Source organism: Calliphora vicina, chromosome 4 (genome assembly GCF_958450345.1).
Source record: "Calliphora vicina chromosome 4, idCalVici1.1, whole genome shotgun sequence".
Lineage (NCBI taxonomy): Eukaryota > Metazoa > Arthropoda > Insecta > Diptera > Calliphoridae > Calliphora > Calliphora vicina.
Window position 1 is genome coordinate 46382366 of NC_088783.1, and position 15941 is coordinate 46398306.

General features: G+C 30.9%; 1 protein-coding gene across 1 annotated transcript in view; it reads right to left on the bottom strand.

The window, feature by feature from the left end:
- Chpf (Chondroitin polymerizing factor) overlaps positions 1-15941 on the bottom strand; it is a 53059-nt gene that overhangs the window by 22381 nt on the left and 14737 nt on the right. The window contains exon 2 of the mRNA XM_065509048.1: positions 3426-4163. Coding sequence (XP_065365120.1) covers positions 3426-4163 — 738 coding nt within the window. The remainder of the gene's footprint in view (positions 1-3425; positions 4164-15941) is intronic.

Consider the following 15941-nt stretch of genomic DNA (forward strand, 5'->3'; position numbering starts at 1 on the left):
TAATTCGATACTGCAACTTTGTATGGCAAACAGAACCTAAAAAATGCTCACATAATTATTTAAATTTGTTTGACATCCTTTTGTTTTTTTTTTTTTGTTTTGTAAGAATTTCAAACATTAACGGAAATATTGTGCTGCATAATAATTAATGTTAATTTAAATCAGACACATGAACTTTGTGAATCATAAAAAACCGAATAATGCTTTGTCAAATTAACAGTGTTTTGAAGTTTTTGTTGCCAAAACAGATACAAAATTCACAAATTTATGTTTTAACTGTAAAACTTAAGCAAATATTCAATAAACAATACGAATTTAAACAATAATATTAGCATATATAGTCACATAATTTATATGCTATAATATTTATTGGGTGCAAATGATCTAGTGATATTTTCTTAGAAACATAAGTATTCCAGTTCAATTTTAATGCTAAATTAATTTAAATATACATACATATATTTTTTAAGTTGAAAATATCTCACAATATAAGAAATATGTGTGGGTATAAAATAGTTTCCCTAACAATTATATTTACTGAGAAAAGCTGGGTGTTTGACTTAAAATTGTGAAATTTCCAATAGATAGCGTATCTTTCGAACTCAGTTTTTGTTTTTAATAATTTATATGTAATTTTGAAGGGTACATAATATGTGTCATTTATTCTCACATAGTTATTGAACATTATAGTGTAAACTACTATATTTTTATACCCTTCACCTACGTGAGAAGGGTATATATAAGTTTGTCATTCCGTTTGTAATTTCTACATTTTTCATTCCCGACTCTATAAAGTATATATATTCTGGATCCTTATAGATAGCGGAGTCGATTAAGCCATGTCCGTCTGTCTGTTGAAATCAATTTTCTGAAGACCCCAGATATCTTCGGGATCCAAATCTTCAATAATTCTGTCAGACATGCTTTCGAGAAGATTGCTATTTAAAATCAGCAAAATCGGTCCATAAATAACGGAGATATGAGCAAAAAAACCGGGACAACCTCGATTTTTTATCTATATCTGGATTACTAAGTCATTAATATAGACAATATGGATATCTAATGATAGATATTTCAAAGTCCATTGCAACGATGTAGATAAGGCTATAGTAAGTTGGACCTGCAATGGGTCAAAATCGGGAAAAATATTTTTTAACCCGAATTTTTTTTCATCAAAAAATTTTTTTGTCATACATTTTTTTACAAAAAAAAAAATTAAAAACTAAAAAAAAAAATTTCTAAAAAACTTTTTTTAAAAAAAATTAAAAAACAATTTCAAAAAAAAAATAAATTTGGTGAAGGGTATATAACATTCGGCACAGCCGAATATAGCTCTCTTACTTGTTTTAGCTTTTGTTTAATTTTGTGGGAAAGTTTGGCTTTACTTCTTTAATTTGAAAAAGTGCGACTGAAGCAAACCGATTGCTCATCAAAGCTTATGGTGAATGTACTCCATTGGTTTGCGAGAGATGGCTTGTGCGGTTTAGAAGGGGTGATTTTGACTCGGAAGACAACGATCGCCCGTAAAATTCTTAATACATAAGTTTGTCATTCCGTTTGTAATTTCCTCAATATAATTTTCCGACCCTATAAAGTATATATATTCTGGATCCTAATAGAAATCGGAGTCGATTAAGCCATGTCCGTCTGTCTGTTGAAATCAATTTTCTGAAGACCCCAGATATCTTCGGGATCCAAATCTTCAATAATTCTGTCAGCAATGTTTTCGAGAAGTTTCCTATTTAAAATCAGCGAAATCCGTCCATAAATAACGGAGATATGAGCAAAAAAACCGGGACAACCTCGATTTTTTTACCTATTTTTGATCTATATCTGGATTACTAAGTCATTAATATAGACAATATGAAAGTTCAATGATGTAGATAAGGCTATAGTAAGTTGGACCTACAATGGGTCAAAATCGGGAAAAATATTTTTTAAACCAAAAACATGGGACTATTTGGTACGAAAAGTTAAAGTCAATGTAGGTTTAAGAACATACAAGGCTCAAAAAGTTGCTGACAGAAACTCTGCTAGAAATTTAGATGCTTTCGAGAAGTTTGCTATTTAAAATCAGCAAAATCGGTCCATAAATAACGGAGATATGAACAAAAAAACCGGGACAACCTCGATTTTTTACCTAAGACAGCACGCAAATTGAAGTAAAATTGTATACATAAAATATACCTGTTGCATAATGGATGACGAAACGTAAGTATGGAAAATTCGTCACAGCTTCCGGGCAATATTTTTATGTTGCTGATGCTCGAGAGAATGTTGTAGAAAACTTAAGGATCCAAAAGCAGAAAATTTTCCCAAAAAGTTCTTGGCATGGCAAGCAATATGAAGTTGCGGCAAAAAAGTCAAACAGTTGTTACAAAGGGCTCTATAAATACCGAAATTTACATCAAGGATTGTTTACAAAAGAGGATGCTGCCATTCAAAAGATTTCTTAATGTGACCAATTATTTTTGCCCTGATTTGGCATCCTGTCACTATGATAAGCAAGGTCTTAAGTGGTACAAGAACTATAATATGGCATTTGTACCAAGAGATGTAAATCCTTCAAACTGCCTGGATCTAAGGCCAGTGGAGAGATATTGGGCTCTTGTTAAAAGAGAATTGAGGAGCACAAAAAAGGTGTCCTAAAGCGTGGTATATTTTAAATGGAGATGGACTACGTGTTCGAACAAAGTAACAGAGAGCTCTATAAAAACCTTAATTGTAGAGTTTCCGGAAAATGTTCATAAATTCATCTCTATTGATTAGAACTATAAAAATAATAATTTTTGTAAATAATAATAATAATTTCAATCAAATAAAAAAAAATATCAAAACTGTAAGTTTAGTGGTTTCTTTTTTATTAATATTTATGTATGTTAAGATTTTTTCGATCTCAGTTCTTATTCCGAATATCGCTCTTGTTACTTATTCTAAAGTTTTGTATTAAAACTTCAATTTTCATAAAATGTAACGATATATTAACTATTTGTTTTAGTGTAAACATTAGTAGTATTCCTATTAAAGCAAGTTTCTATAGGAATATAGCTTCTTTTTGATACAGAAATTACTTTTTACCCAAAACACGCAAATACCAAACACTCACACCCAGCGAAGTGCTAGAAAACCGAAAAACATATTTAGTAGAAAAAACACCTTTGGTGGTTAATGATGTTTCAACGAATTTTTATATTAAAATCCCACAAAAAAACACTCATAGATACATATATTTATTATGTACGAACAAGACTAAAACAAAACCATAAATATTTGTGTTGTGGTTAGAACAAAAAAAAATACAGATTCGACATTTAAAATTAAAAACAGCAACTACTAAAACTATTAATTACAACTAAATCATAAAATAAATGTTAACGACTTGTTAATGATTTATCCGTAAGATTAATTAATAAATTGCAACTCACCTGAAATTTTTCCTGGCAACCCGGTAAATTACTCGAATATTTTACACAGCGACCAATATTAATGCTATGAACATTTGTAATGCCATTACGAACACACCAGTCTAGATTGTTGCGCATTTTGCGTATAACACTGCTGCTCAATAAAATGCCAGCATTTAAATCACAATAATTACGATCACTTAACATACGAAACTCATCGTTACTAGCAGCACCATCACCACCGCCGCCAGCAGCGTTATTATCATTATCACCATGATGACCATTTAAATTGCCAGCCAAAGCGGCCGCCAAACCACCTTCCCTGCCGCCACCATTGTTGTTGACGCCATAGCTGCTGTAACTGCTCTCAGCAGTTGCTCCCATATAAAGATCGAATGTTATGCTCATGTGGTACAACATTGATTTCAGTTTTCGTGCATCCACATACACGTTGTCTTGTATGATTAGAAAATAATCATAATCGTCTAGGTAATTATCTGCAATGTATTTGATGACATGGAATGGTCGCAGATTTTCTCGTGTGTCCGTAAAGCCAACAATGTTCTTTAATTTATAATTGGTTTTAACATTGTCGGCATTGATGAAGAATTTAATTTTATTCACTAGATGCGCTGTTGTGCGATTTATCGCTGTGGCCAATGTATTGATGTTGTCCTGGGTTGTCATGACACCAATAAAGATTTTCTCACGTATACCCAATTCCGAGGAATAGTAGCGCGGCCGAATAACATTTTTCACCTGAAAATAATCAAGGTAAAATCGTTGTTGATGAAGAATACGTTCAAGATAAAAACTGTTAAATACTTAGATTAAATTATTAATTAGAATTTTAAGAATATGTTATTTTAACAGCAATTTAAATTAGATATTTATATTTTATAAGGACAAATGTCAATAAAATATAATAAATATAATGCTTCCTATAATGTATTCAGAACTGGTTCTAAAATCGCTAGTTCTAAAACGAGTATAATCTGCACCACTTTAGATACTTTGATAAAGTCCATTGAACTATACCATTTCAAGTTGAATCTGTGAAAATACAAATTAATATTGAAAAAATTCAATTAATATTGAGAAAATAATAATTGAAAACAAAAAATCCAAATTCAGATTTTCAGACAAGAGAGAAATTCAGACAAGTAAGAGAGCTATATTCGACAGTGCCGAATTTTATTTTTATTATATTTTTCCCGGTTATGACCCATTGCCGGATCGAATTTCTGTTGCAGAGGTGTTTGAAATAGTTATACTAGGAGTGAGATCGAAAAAATCTTAACATACATAAATATTAATAAAAATGAAACCACTAAACCTACAGTTTTTTCCGGAAACACTTCCATTAAGGTTTTTATAGAGCTTTCTGTCACTTTGTTCAAACAGGTTTTCCATCTCCGTTTAAAATCTACCACACTTTTGGACACATTTTTTGTGCTCTTCAATTCTCTATTAACAAGAGCCCAATATCATTGCACTGGCCTTAGCTCCAGGTAGTTTGGAGGATTTGACTCTCTCTATGTACAACTACCACATTATTGTTCTTTTATCACTCAAAACCTTGGTTATCACTTAGTGACAGGATGCCAAATCAGGCCAAAAATAAGTGTACACATTAAGGAGTCTTTTGAATGGCACCATCATCTTTTGTAAACATTCCTTGATGTAAATTTAAGTATTTATAGAGCCCTTTGTAACAAACGTTTGACTTTTTTTGCCGCAACTGCATATTGCTTGCCATACCAAGAACTTTTTGGAAAAATGTTCTGCTTTTGGATTCTAAACTTTTCTAAAACATTCCCTCGAGCATCAGTAACATCAAAATATTGACCCGGAAGCTGCGAAAAATTTTCCATACGTAGTTTCTTCATCCATTATGCAGCAGGTATATTTTTTTATAAAATTTTATTTCAATTTCCGTAGTCTGTCTTTGGCCTCTAAATTTTTAGCAGAGTTTCTGTCAGGAACTTTTTGAGCCTTGTATGTTTTTATACCCTTCACCTTCGTGAGAAGGGTATATATAAGATTGTCATTCTACATTTTCATTTCCGACCCTATAAAGTATATATATTCTGGATCCTTATAGATAGCGGAGTCGATTTAGCCATGTCCATCTGTCTGTCCGTCTGTCTGTTGAAATCAATTTTCTGAAGACCCCAGATACTTTGGGATCCAAATCTTCAATAATTCTGTCAGGCATGCTTTCGAGAAGTTTCCTACTTAAAATCAGCATAATCGGTTCACAAATGGCTGAGATATGAGGAAAAAACTAGGACAGCCTGGATTTTTGACCTATATCTGAATTACTAAGTCATTAATATAGACAATATGGATATCTAATGATAGATATTTCAAAGACCTTTGCAAAGTTTTTTCGCGGAAATATAATATGAATAAAAAAATGAAAAAACAAAAAAAAGTTTTAAAATAAAATTTTTTTTCCAAAAAATTCATTTTGTTTACCATAAATATTTAAAATCTTTATTTTGAAGTATAATTTGGTAAAGGGTATATAAGATTCGGCACAGCCGAATATAGCTCTCATACTTGTTAAACCTACATTGGCTTTAACCTTTATTACCAAATAATCCGAGTACTGAGCTAACCCGACTGCTTTCCTACCGGATGTGTTGGGAGCTCTTTTGAAAATGCTTTCTATTTATTGGCTTTAGAAACATCATGCGGAGCATTCCTTCTACCTGAACTAGGTTTTTGTATCAACGGACAAGTTCTCCCGATACTGTTTACTAAAATTGGAATCAGTTTGACTACAGACCTCTGATTGTTTGGCCAACTTTTTGTAGGACCAACTTAGGTTTTCGTGGAAATATTTAATAATTTTAGTACTCACTTTTTTCTCGTCACTCATTTTAATCAGATTAACAACAAAAGAACATAATTGGCATTAAACATAATAACTGACATAATTATCAAAGGTAACGTGATCAAAAAAAAATAAAAAAATCAAATTAAAAGTTTTAAGAAAAAACGTGTATTAAGGTTTTTTCGATCTCACTCCTTAATAAAAAAAAAAGTACTAAACGAAGTGAGAAACAGAACTCTATGGAGTTCCCATTTAAATATTTGCTTCTAAATGCACATCTTTTTGGAGTTACACCGAAAACATGCTTTCAATTTACATTTTTTAGAGGTCTAGATATATTTTGTTTAGAAATAATTGCAATTTTATGTTTTACTTTGAATACAGCAAAAATACCAAGGTCGCGCATAAATAATTGATGGGAAAAACACACAAAAAAAGTACACACTAGTAGAGTCGGTTAAATATTAGAAATGTAAATATTTAAACAAATAAATTAAAAGTTAAATAGGTGATTTTTTTTCCTCGCTTTTAAGAAGAAAACGAATTAGGAATATTGAAATGTAAATATTATATGTAGCACCTACAAACATTGATCGATACACAGTTGTGATCGTACATCACTCTGCGATAGGTTTAAATGTATGAATAATATCTGGTATCTATGAATGTCTGTCTGGAGGGTGAAGCAGTGAAGTATTCACTAAACAAACAGTTGTAAAAAGCAACAGCTCGGTAACAAAAAAAAATATTATATATGTATGTATTTTATAGTTGGTTTTCCACTTCACCACTTTAGTTTGTTGGCGGAAATAAACAAAAAAGTAAATAAAAAGAAAAATTAAATAATAGTATTTTTTTATTTTATTATTAAGTAAGTATTTATATACCTCGTACTTATCGGTTTTCAAATTGTTTTATAGGCCCATTTATAATGATATAATAATGATGATGGCGATGATGATTAAATACAAAATTGAAGTAGGTGCTGGTTACTGGGTTTTGTGTGGAGGGAAACATTAATAATATTTTAAATGAAACATTTAACGGCTATTTATATTTGATCGATAACAAAACTGAAGAAGCTTTTTTAAATTGTATTTTTTTAATATTTTTTTCATTTAAATTAAAGCACAAAGTACAAGGTCGTTTGGGGAATTCCATATTGAAGTGAGCTTATTTTTTTATTTTTATTTTACAAAAATTTGCCTTATATTACTCGTAAATGAATAAAAGTGGGTAATTGCTATTTACTGCAGACACAGTTTATGCAATTAACAAGTTTATAATCAATTTAAACATTTTTATCAATTGTCTGTGAGGAAATGCAAGAATTGCATTACATAAGAAAATAACAACAAAATAATATGAGTAGATAGTGAGTGGTGGTGTTTAGAAATGAATAATAATGATAAGATTTCCGAGGAAGAAATTGATTCTTAAAAGGTTTTTCAAATTAATGTTATGAGTTATTTATAATTGTTTTAATAGTGTGCATCAGGGTTGGATAAAAAAAATTTATGTTTGGTATCAAAATGATGTAAAAATAGTACTTTTTTCAACATCAGAGTACTAAAATTTCAAATTTTATTTTTATTTTCCATATTAGCGTAGCATTGTGTTTCAAATCATTCGTAAAAATACTTTTATATGCAATATTTTCTATAGACAATGCAGTTATACCCATAAATAGAATAGTATTACAATATTTTCGATAGAAAATACTGTTACACTAAAGATTTCATACAGGAAATACTGTCATAATGAAGATTTTCTATAGATAATACTGTCATAATTAAGATTTTTTATAGAAAATACTGCTATACACATAATTTTTCATTAAAAACAGAGAAAATAATGTAAATTTCGCGGGAGTACTTCGGAAATTTTGAATATGAATTGAGGATTGAGAACGAAAAAATCTTAACATACATAAATGTTAATAAAAAAGAAACCACTAAACCTACAGTTTTGATTTTTTCTTATTTGATTGAAATTATTATTATAATTTACAAAAATTATTATTTTTATAGTTATAATCAATAGAGATGAATTTATGAATATTTTCCGGAAACCCTTCCATTAAGGTTTTTATAGAGCTTTCTGTTACTTTGTTCCAACACGTAGTCCATCTCCATTTAAAATATATCACGCTTTAGGACACCTTTTTTGTGCTCCTCAATTCTCTTTTAACAAGAGCCATAGCTCAAGGCAGTTTAGAGGATTTGCCTCTCTTGGTACAAATACCACATTATTATTCTTTTACCACTCAAGACCTTTCTTACCATAGTGACAGGATGATAAATCAAGCCAAAAATAAGTGGACACATTAAGAAGTCTTATGAATGACATCATCCTCTTTTGTAAACATTCCTTGATGTAAATTTCGGTATTTATAGAGCCCTTTGTAACAAATGTTTGGCTTTTTTGCCGCAACCTAAACTTTTCTGCATCATTCCCTCGAGCATCAGCAACATAAAAATATTGACCCGGAAGCTACGAAAAATTTTCCAGAATATACGTTTCGTCATCCATTATGCAGCAGGTATATTTTTTTTATAAAATTTTACTTCAATTTCCGTGCTCTCTCTTTGGCCTCTAAATTTTTAGCAACCTGCATTGGCTTTAACTTTTCGTAACAAATAGTACTCTTGCCGCTTTCCTACCGGATGTGTTGGTAGCTCTTTTGAAAATGCTTTCTATTTATTGGTTTTAGAAACATCATGTGGATCATTCCTTCTACCTGACCCGTGTTTTCTATCAACGGACAAGTTCTCCCGATACTATTTAAAAACATTGGAATCAGTTTGACGGCAGACCTTTGATTGTTTGGCCAACTTTTCGTAGGACCAACCAATTTTAGTACGCACTTTTTTCTCGTCACTCATTATTTATCTTATTAACAACAAATGAACATAATTGACATTAAACATAATAACTGACATACTTTTCAAAGGTAACTTGATCAAAAAAAAATACTTGGGTTAAAAGTTTTAAGGAAAAAACGTGTGTTAAGGAGTTTTCGATCTCACTCCTTAGTACCAAAAAAAATACTATTGTGTCAACATTTCCATCCTTAGTGTGGAATAGGGTGGTTCATTTAATATGTTAAATTGAAGGTCGCATATTAAGGAAACATTCTCATTAATGTAGGTCCGGGATTGTGGTTTGGGTCTCCTAGGCAATTTAACCGCACCCTACAGCGCACAGTGGGGGTTTAAAATCAAAGTGGATATAAATCTGTAACGAAAAAAATCTTCTCTTTTTTACAAGGCCAAGAGCTCCATATCATGAAAACCGCAAATGTATTTATAATTTTTGGAAAAGTAACATTTTGGAAAATAGTTGGTGCATGACTTTAAAATGAGGGATCTACAATTTAACATATCTGTCATTTATTCTTACTTAGTTATTGAACATTATAGTGTAAACAACAAAGTTTTCTTTTGCTTCGAAAATTTCGAATTTTATACCAACAAAGCGTCATATGCACGTTTTTTCAAATTACTTCTTCAATTGGAAAAAACGTGCCGCTGAAGCACACCGATTGGGAATGTGTTCCATCGGTTCAAAAATGATGACTTTGAAACGGAAGATAAAGATCGCCCAGGCCAACCAAAAAAGTTTGCAGACCAAGAATTGTAGCCATTACGCCATGAAAATTGGTGTAAAACTCAACAAGAGCTTGCAAAATTATTGGTAGCTACTCAAGCAGTAATTTCAAAACTTTTGCGAGCAGCAGGATTCATTCAAAAGCAGGGAAATACGAATTGAAGCCGAGAGATCTTGACGATTTTGCATGTTCGAAATGATGCTTGAACGCTATAAATGAAAATAGTTATTGCGATGAAAAATAGATCCATTACAATAACCCGAAGCGTAAGAGATCATATGTGAAACTTGGCCAACCGAATCGAAACCAAAGTCAAATATCCATGGCGCTAAGGCAATTATGTGTATTTGAGAAAAACGTCCTATATATTATGAGCTGCTCCAATCAGACCCTATCATCACAGGTAACCTTTACTGAACGCAACATATTCGTTTGAAGCAAGCATTGACCCTAAATCGCCCAGAATATGCGGCCAGACATGAAACCGTAATATTCCATCCTGACAACACTCGGTCACATATTGCAATACCCGTTTTTAAAACTATTTAGATTAAGTGGTTGTGAAGTTTTGCCTCACCCGCTTTATATTCCAGACCGTATCCCGTCCGATTACTATTTGTTTCGATCGATGCAAAACACTCTCTCTGGGATACGCGAATCCAATATTGGCACGATTCTTTCTTGGCCTCAAAAGATGATCAGTTCTCTTGGCTCGAAATTCATATGATTCCAGAAAGATGAGAAAAGGTCATAGCTCACTATGGCCAATACTTTGAAATAATTTATATTGTACAAATGTACATTTTAAGTCAAACACCCCATAAATACTCGTATATCAAACATTTAACAACACATTTATTAATTTTCTAACTAAAATAAATATTTCCACTTATCATTAAGCAAACAACAATAAAAATTATTAAAATTCCTCAATATCTAACTATTGGAAACGTCAAAGATTATGCAAATCGAATGCCATTTGTGTATTTTTATACGAACATCTTAATAAAACTATAAATTATTGTTTACATATTCCACTATTATTTATGAGTATGATCTAAAGTAATTAAAAGGAAAGGCTACGTGACTTCAAATAATTGAGAATTGAGATTGAATTGAATCAAACCAATCAACAGCAAGCACACTACATTAAATCAACAAATAATCTTAAGTTTTTTTCTTATTCGAACTTGCATGCAGTGATTTTCTTATTTACTGCGCGCATAAATATCAATTGCAAGGTGTTATTAATTTATCAGCACGCGCTGAACTCTTCTAAAACGCTTATTGTAGAATAAAAAAAATACTAATAATTTTCAAAGCAATTACGAGAACAATAAATAAATACGTAGATATATGATGATCATGGTACAAAACTCAAATATCAATTTATTAACATGCGTTTTAGAAAGTAGATTTAGCTACAATAGCGAAAAAAAAACAAATACAAAATTATAGAATGAATCGTGTAGACAAATAACAACAACAATAAACTTAAATAACAATTTAAATATAAAAAAAAAACAAAATTCATCCTATAAATCAGAACAAACAATTGACTCACTGACGAATTAAATAACTGCAAAATGTATTTTTAAGATTTTTATTGAGCGAAAACAAAGAAAACTGAAAATAAACGTAATAAATAATTTACCAAAAAAAACAGCGTTATTACAGCTGAACTAAAACGACAAGGGAGTGACCTACATCTATCTGTAAAGAGTGGCCATATTTGAGGTTATGAATATCAAGTAAATTGTCAAATTGATAAAATTATAACAAAATTTTAAATCCTTTGAAATTTATTTTGCATGAACTTGGAAAATTTTAAACATGGAACGTTTGTGAATTTGGTTTTTAAAAAAAACTGAAAGAATTTTCAATTATGTGTTTATGAAGAGTGATCTTTGGCGCCACGAGCAATAAAGCCGGCTTAACATTTCAATTGTTGATCATTTGGCCGCTTTTATCTTGAGTACAAAGATAGAAACTAATGCAAGGTTGGCTACCGTTAACACTAAAATAACACTCCATCTGTTAGACGAAATTATTTACCTATATTCCGGCTTAGTTCGAAGCTCATTCCCGTTTGTTCACCTTATTTTAGCATATGCATACTCATCGGTTCTTTGTTTATTCCTTATTCTCGTTAACTCATCCCATTCTTCTTCGTCTGGTATTCGAATACTGTCAAACCTTTCTGTGGAAAAATAATCCTCTCGTAGGACATTTATTATCCTTTGGTTTCTGGTTTAGAGTTCCATATTTCACGGCACCTTAATGGTTCCTTTTTGCTATTAAAATTTCAATTTGATTCATTCTTAATGACCGAATACAGTTTAGTGACAAAAATTTGGTTATTTCTACTGATCCACAATCGGTTTCCACAATCTCTCGCACTTTCAATCTCCGATCGGCGAACACCATATCGTGAGACCTCAACTGGGTGTCCAGAACTTTCGGCATCTTCCCATAGTATTTATCAAGCTTAGCCAATATTTGAGTAATTGAAAATAATGCTTAACGAGCAGACGAAATTCACTTTTTTCCAATTTCTCCTTAAGTCACGAGGTAATCTGCTATCAATGGCTGCCAAACACAAACTAAATAACACAGCTTGATAACATTTTGACATTAGTCTGACAGATGCCTGTTTACAGGAGTAGTCTATCCCTTTCAGTTAAGAGATGGGAAATTCTAAAAGTCGCGGACTTATTGACCCACCCTTGACCCACCCCCTTTCTCCTACTCTATTTCTAAACGACCTTCACTTCCAAACCTATCTATTCTTCTATATATATAAAAATTAAATGGTCCATGTATGTAATGGCATCACGTGAGAACGGCTGGAACTTGAAGAACTAACATTAACAGCTACCGGGCGAAGCCGGGGCGGTTAACTAGTTTGCAGATAAAATGTAATACAACTCTCATGAATGTGGCGGTGCTTCGAAGTCTATTTTGGAGTTACTCGACCGCGTACAGGAGAGGGCGAAGGTGCTTATAGGTGACAGTAGGGTATCGGAACATGGAACATCGTGGCAATGTGGATTGTGTTTTACTGTTCTAACGATACTACAATGAAATGTGCTCTTCTGAAATTAAGGAACTTTTTCTCGAACTTTCTGCTGAAGTCTTTCCTGTCACTTTCAATATAGGACAAATCAAATGTCCACAAACACTATTTATTCTATCCTCCCTCATATAACCTATTTTCCTAGTTCCAACAGAATTCATTGCATGAGTAAGGGTCATCCCATGAGCACTGGTACAAGCAAAAAAATAGTAATAAATAAGTTATTATACGACTAGTTCTAAGTAATTCTGTCGGTATTTAGTTAGCATTGCAAAGTAAGTTATTGAGTAATTGCAAGTTTTTGCTGGATATGTATGTATTTTCGTAATATCTGAAGTTAGCTCGCTATTTTAGAGCTAACGGTAGAATCCAACTAAAGAATATTTTAAGGGAAACGGTGGTTTTGCGATAACGGTAGCTAACATTATTCAATTTTATGAATGAATTGAATTAAAGAATTTAATTGGGTTCAAAAGGGTTCGAATTGTAATATAGCCTAAAATTTTAACATTTTAAAACTCCGATCATTCAGAATTTAATTTGTTAATACAAATTTGAACCAATAATTTTCAATATCTCACGTTTAAGTGCTATCTTATATCTAATTCAAAAGCCACAATGTAGAGAGCATAAATAGAAATCCACTTGATATACATTTACTATTGTAAACAGTATAAAATACTAGTACTTGTACAAAATATTCTAAAACCCACAAGACAATTGAAAACTGTTTTATTATTATTGTTTTTTTTTTCTTGTCTTTTTTTTCAAATTTCAGTTTTTGTCGTCGTCAATGGCAAATGTTGACTTTTGCAGTGGAAACAACACATGTGTAAATCAAAATGTGTTTCAAGATAAAAGTAAAATATTTAGTTACTATAACGATTTTTATTCTTTCTCTGCTTTATTTTCTTTAAAGCGGATGTTTCTTGGATTTTCAATTTAAAAGTGTTTATTATAATTATTTTGTTGTTCTTGTGGTTTATTAATGTGTAAAGAAAATTAAAAAGAAAAAAAAAAACACACACATGCTATTTGTTTAGGGATTTAGAAAATATTTTCTTCAGCAATTGGATAAATTAATTAATTTAAAAAATATGTTATCTCTTAATAGTTTATGGAATTATAACGCCAACATTTTCCTACTTATCTATTGTATTTCTTTAATACATTTTTTTCAGTTTTATACATTGTTGTTTATAATCAATTTATACAAGAAACTAAATAGAAAAGTTAGATAGATATACATATTTGAGTGAATTTATTCACATGAACGAGTATGTTTAGTGTTAATTTTATCAGCACAATTACGTCAAACACAACATTCGTCACTCCTTATTCCTGATAATAGATATTTTTTTGTGAAAATTTTAAATTTGTTTAGAATTTATATATGAACAATTCTGATGACCATACATATGATATTTATCAATTGCTTTCTAAAGCTTTTTCATTTTATAACAAAAAATATTTGATACATTTAATTCCATTTGATCTTTTATAGATATATATTCATTAGGGTGGGTCGATTTAGTAATCGATATTTTGCCATCGATTTTTCGATAGCTCCCAAATTTCAGAAAAAGTCAACAAATTTGTAATATTTAAGGTAATATTTAATTAAGGACAAATTTGTGTCCTTACAAATCGTCCCACCCTAACATTCATATCGGTAATAGTTGTGTACTCATAAATCACTAATACAATTTATACGTTATATTACCAATAGACAGCTTCATGAAAGTAATGTGAATATAATCCTCAACAATTTATGTTTTGAAACAATATTTTTTATTAGCAATTAAGAGTGCTACATGTATCATATCCGAATCTTATGTACCCTTCACCAAAGTATACTTTAAGAAAAATATTGGGTGCATGAGTAAAAAATTAGGTATTTACAATCATTTTGAAGGGTACATATCTGTTATTATACCCTTCACCTTCGTGAGAAGGGTATATAGAATATGTTTGTCATTCCGTTTGTAATTTCCACAATATAATTTTCCGAACCTATAAAGTATATATATTCTGGATCCTTATAGATAGCGGAGTCGATTTAGCCATGTCTGTTGGAATCAATTTTCTGAAGACCCCAGATATCTTCAGGATCCAAATCTTCAATAATTCTCTCAGCCATGCTTTCGAGAAGTTTGCTATTTAAAATCAGCAAAATCGGTCCACAAATGGCTGAGATATGAGGAAAAAACCAGGACAACCTCGATTTTGTTTCCTATATCTTGATTACTAAGTCATTAATATAGTAGGGTATTCGAATTATTCGATTTTTCTCTTGTTCGAATAAAACGAATAATTCGAATAAGAGATTTTAACTTGTTCGAATAATTCGATCACACGTTTAAAATTAATCGAATTATTCGAATAATTTAATCTTTTTTTAAAAAAATGTAAAGAATGAAGTTTTTATGTCGATTTTTTAATATTTTATTGTTAAAGAAAAACAAAAAATAACGTTAAAGTTAACAATTCAAGTATTGATAATGTTAAAAAACATTTGAAAACAAAGTCCATCATTAAATTTTCATCAGAAATATTCTGATCAGATTAACTTCCGAACAATATATAAAACAATTGACTAGCAAACCCTATAGTTTCCGTTTTGGAGCTTAAAAATTTTGAGCTAGTTGGACATGATCCTGAATTGAAGTACAATATAAACGTATTAAGAACATTTTATGTCGTTCATTAATTCGGATTTTAAAATGAGTAACTTATTCTTTAGTAAATGAATTATTCACTTTATAAAATTATTTATAACAAATTGTATTATATCCTCAAGTTCTATCAGGGTTCCGAATCTTTGCTTAATAAAGTTGTCTTAGGGAATTACACAAATCTGTCCAAAGTTTGATATCATTGTCAGTGAACGTGGCTAATTTGAAGTCAGGCAGTGCATGATTGACGCATTTACAAATACGAAAAAGTTTATTACCATGTTAGACAATGAAGTTCAACGATGTTCAAAATCATGTATAAGACGAACTCCAC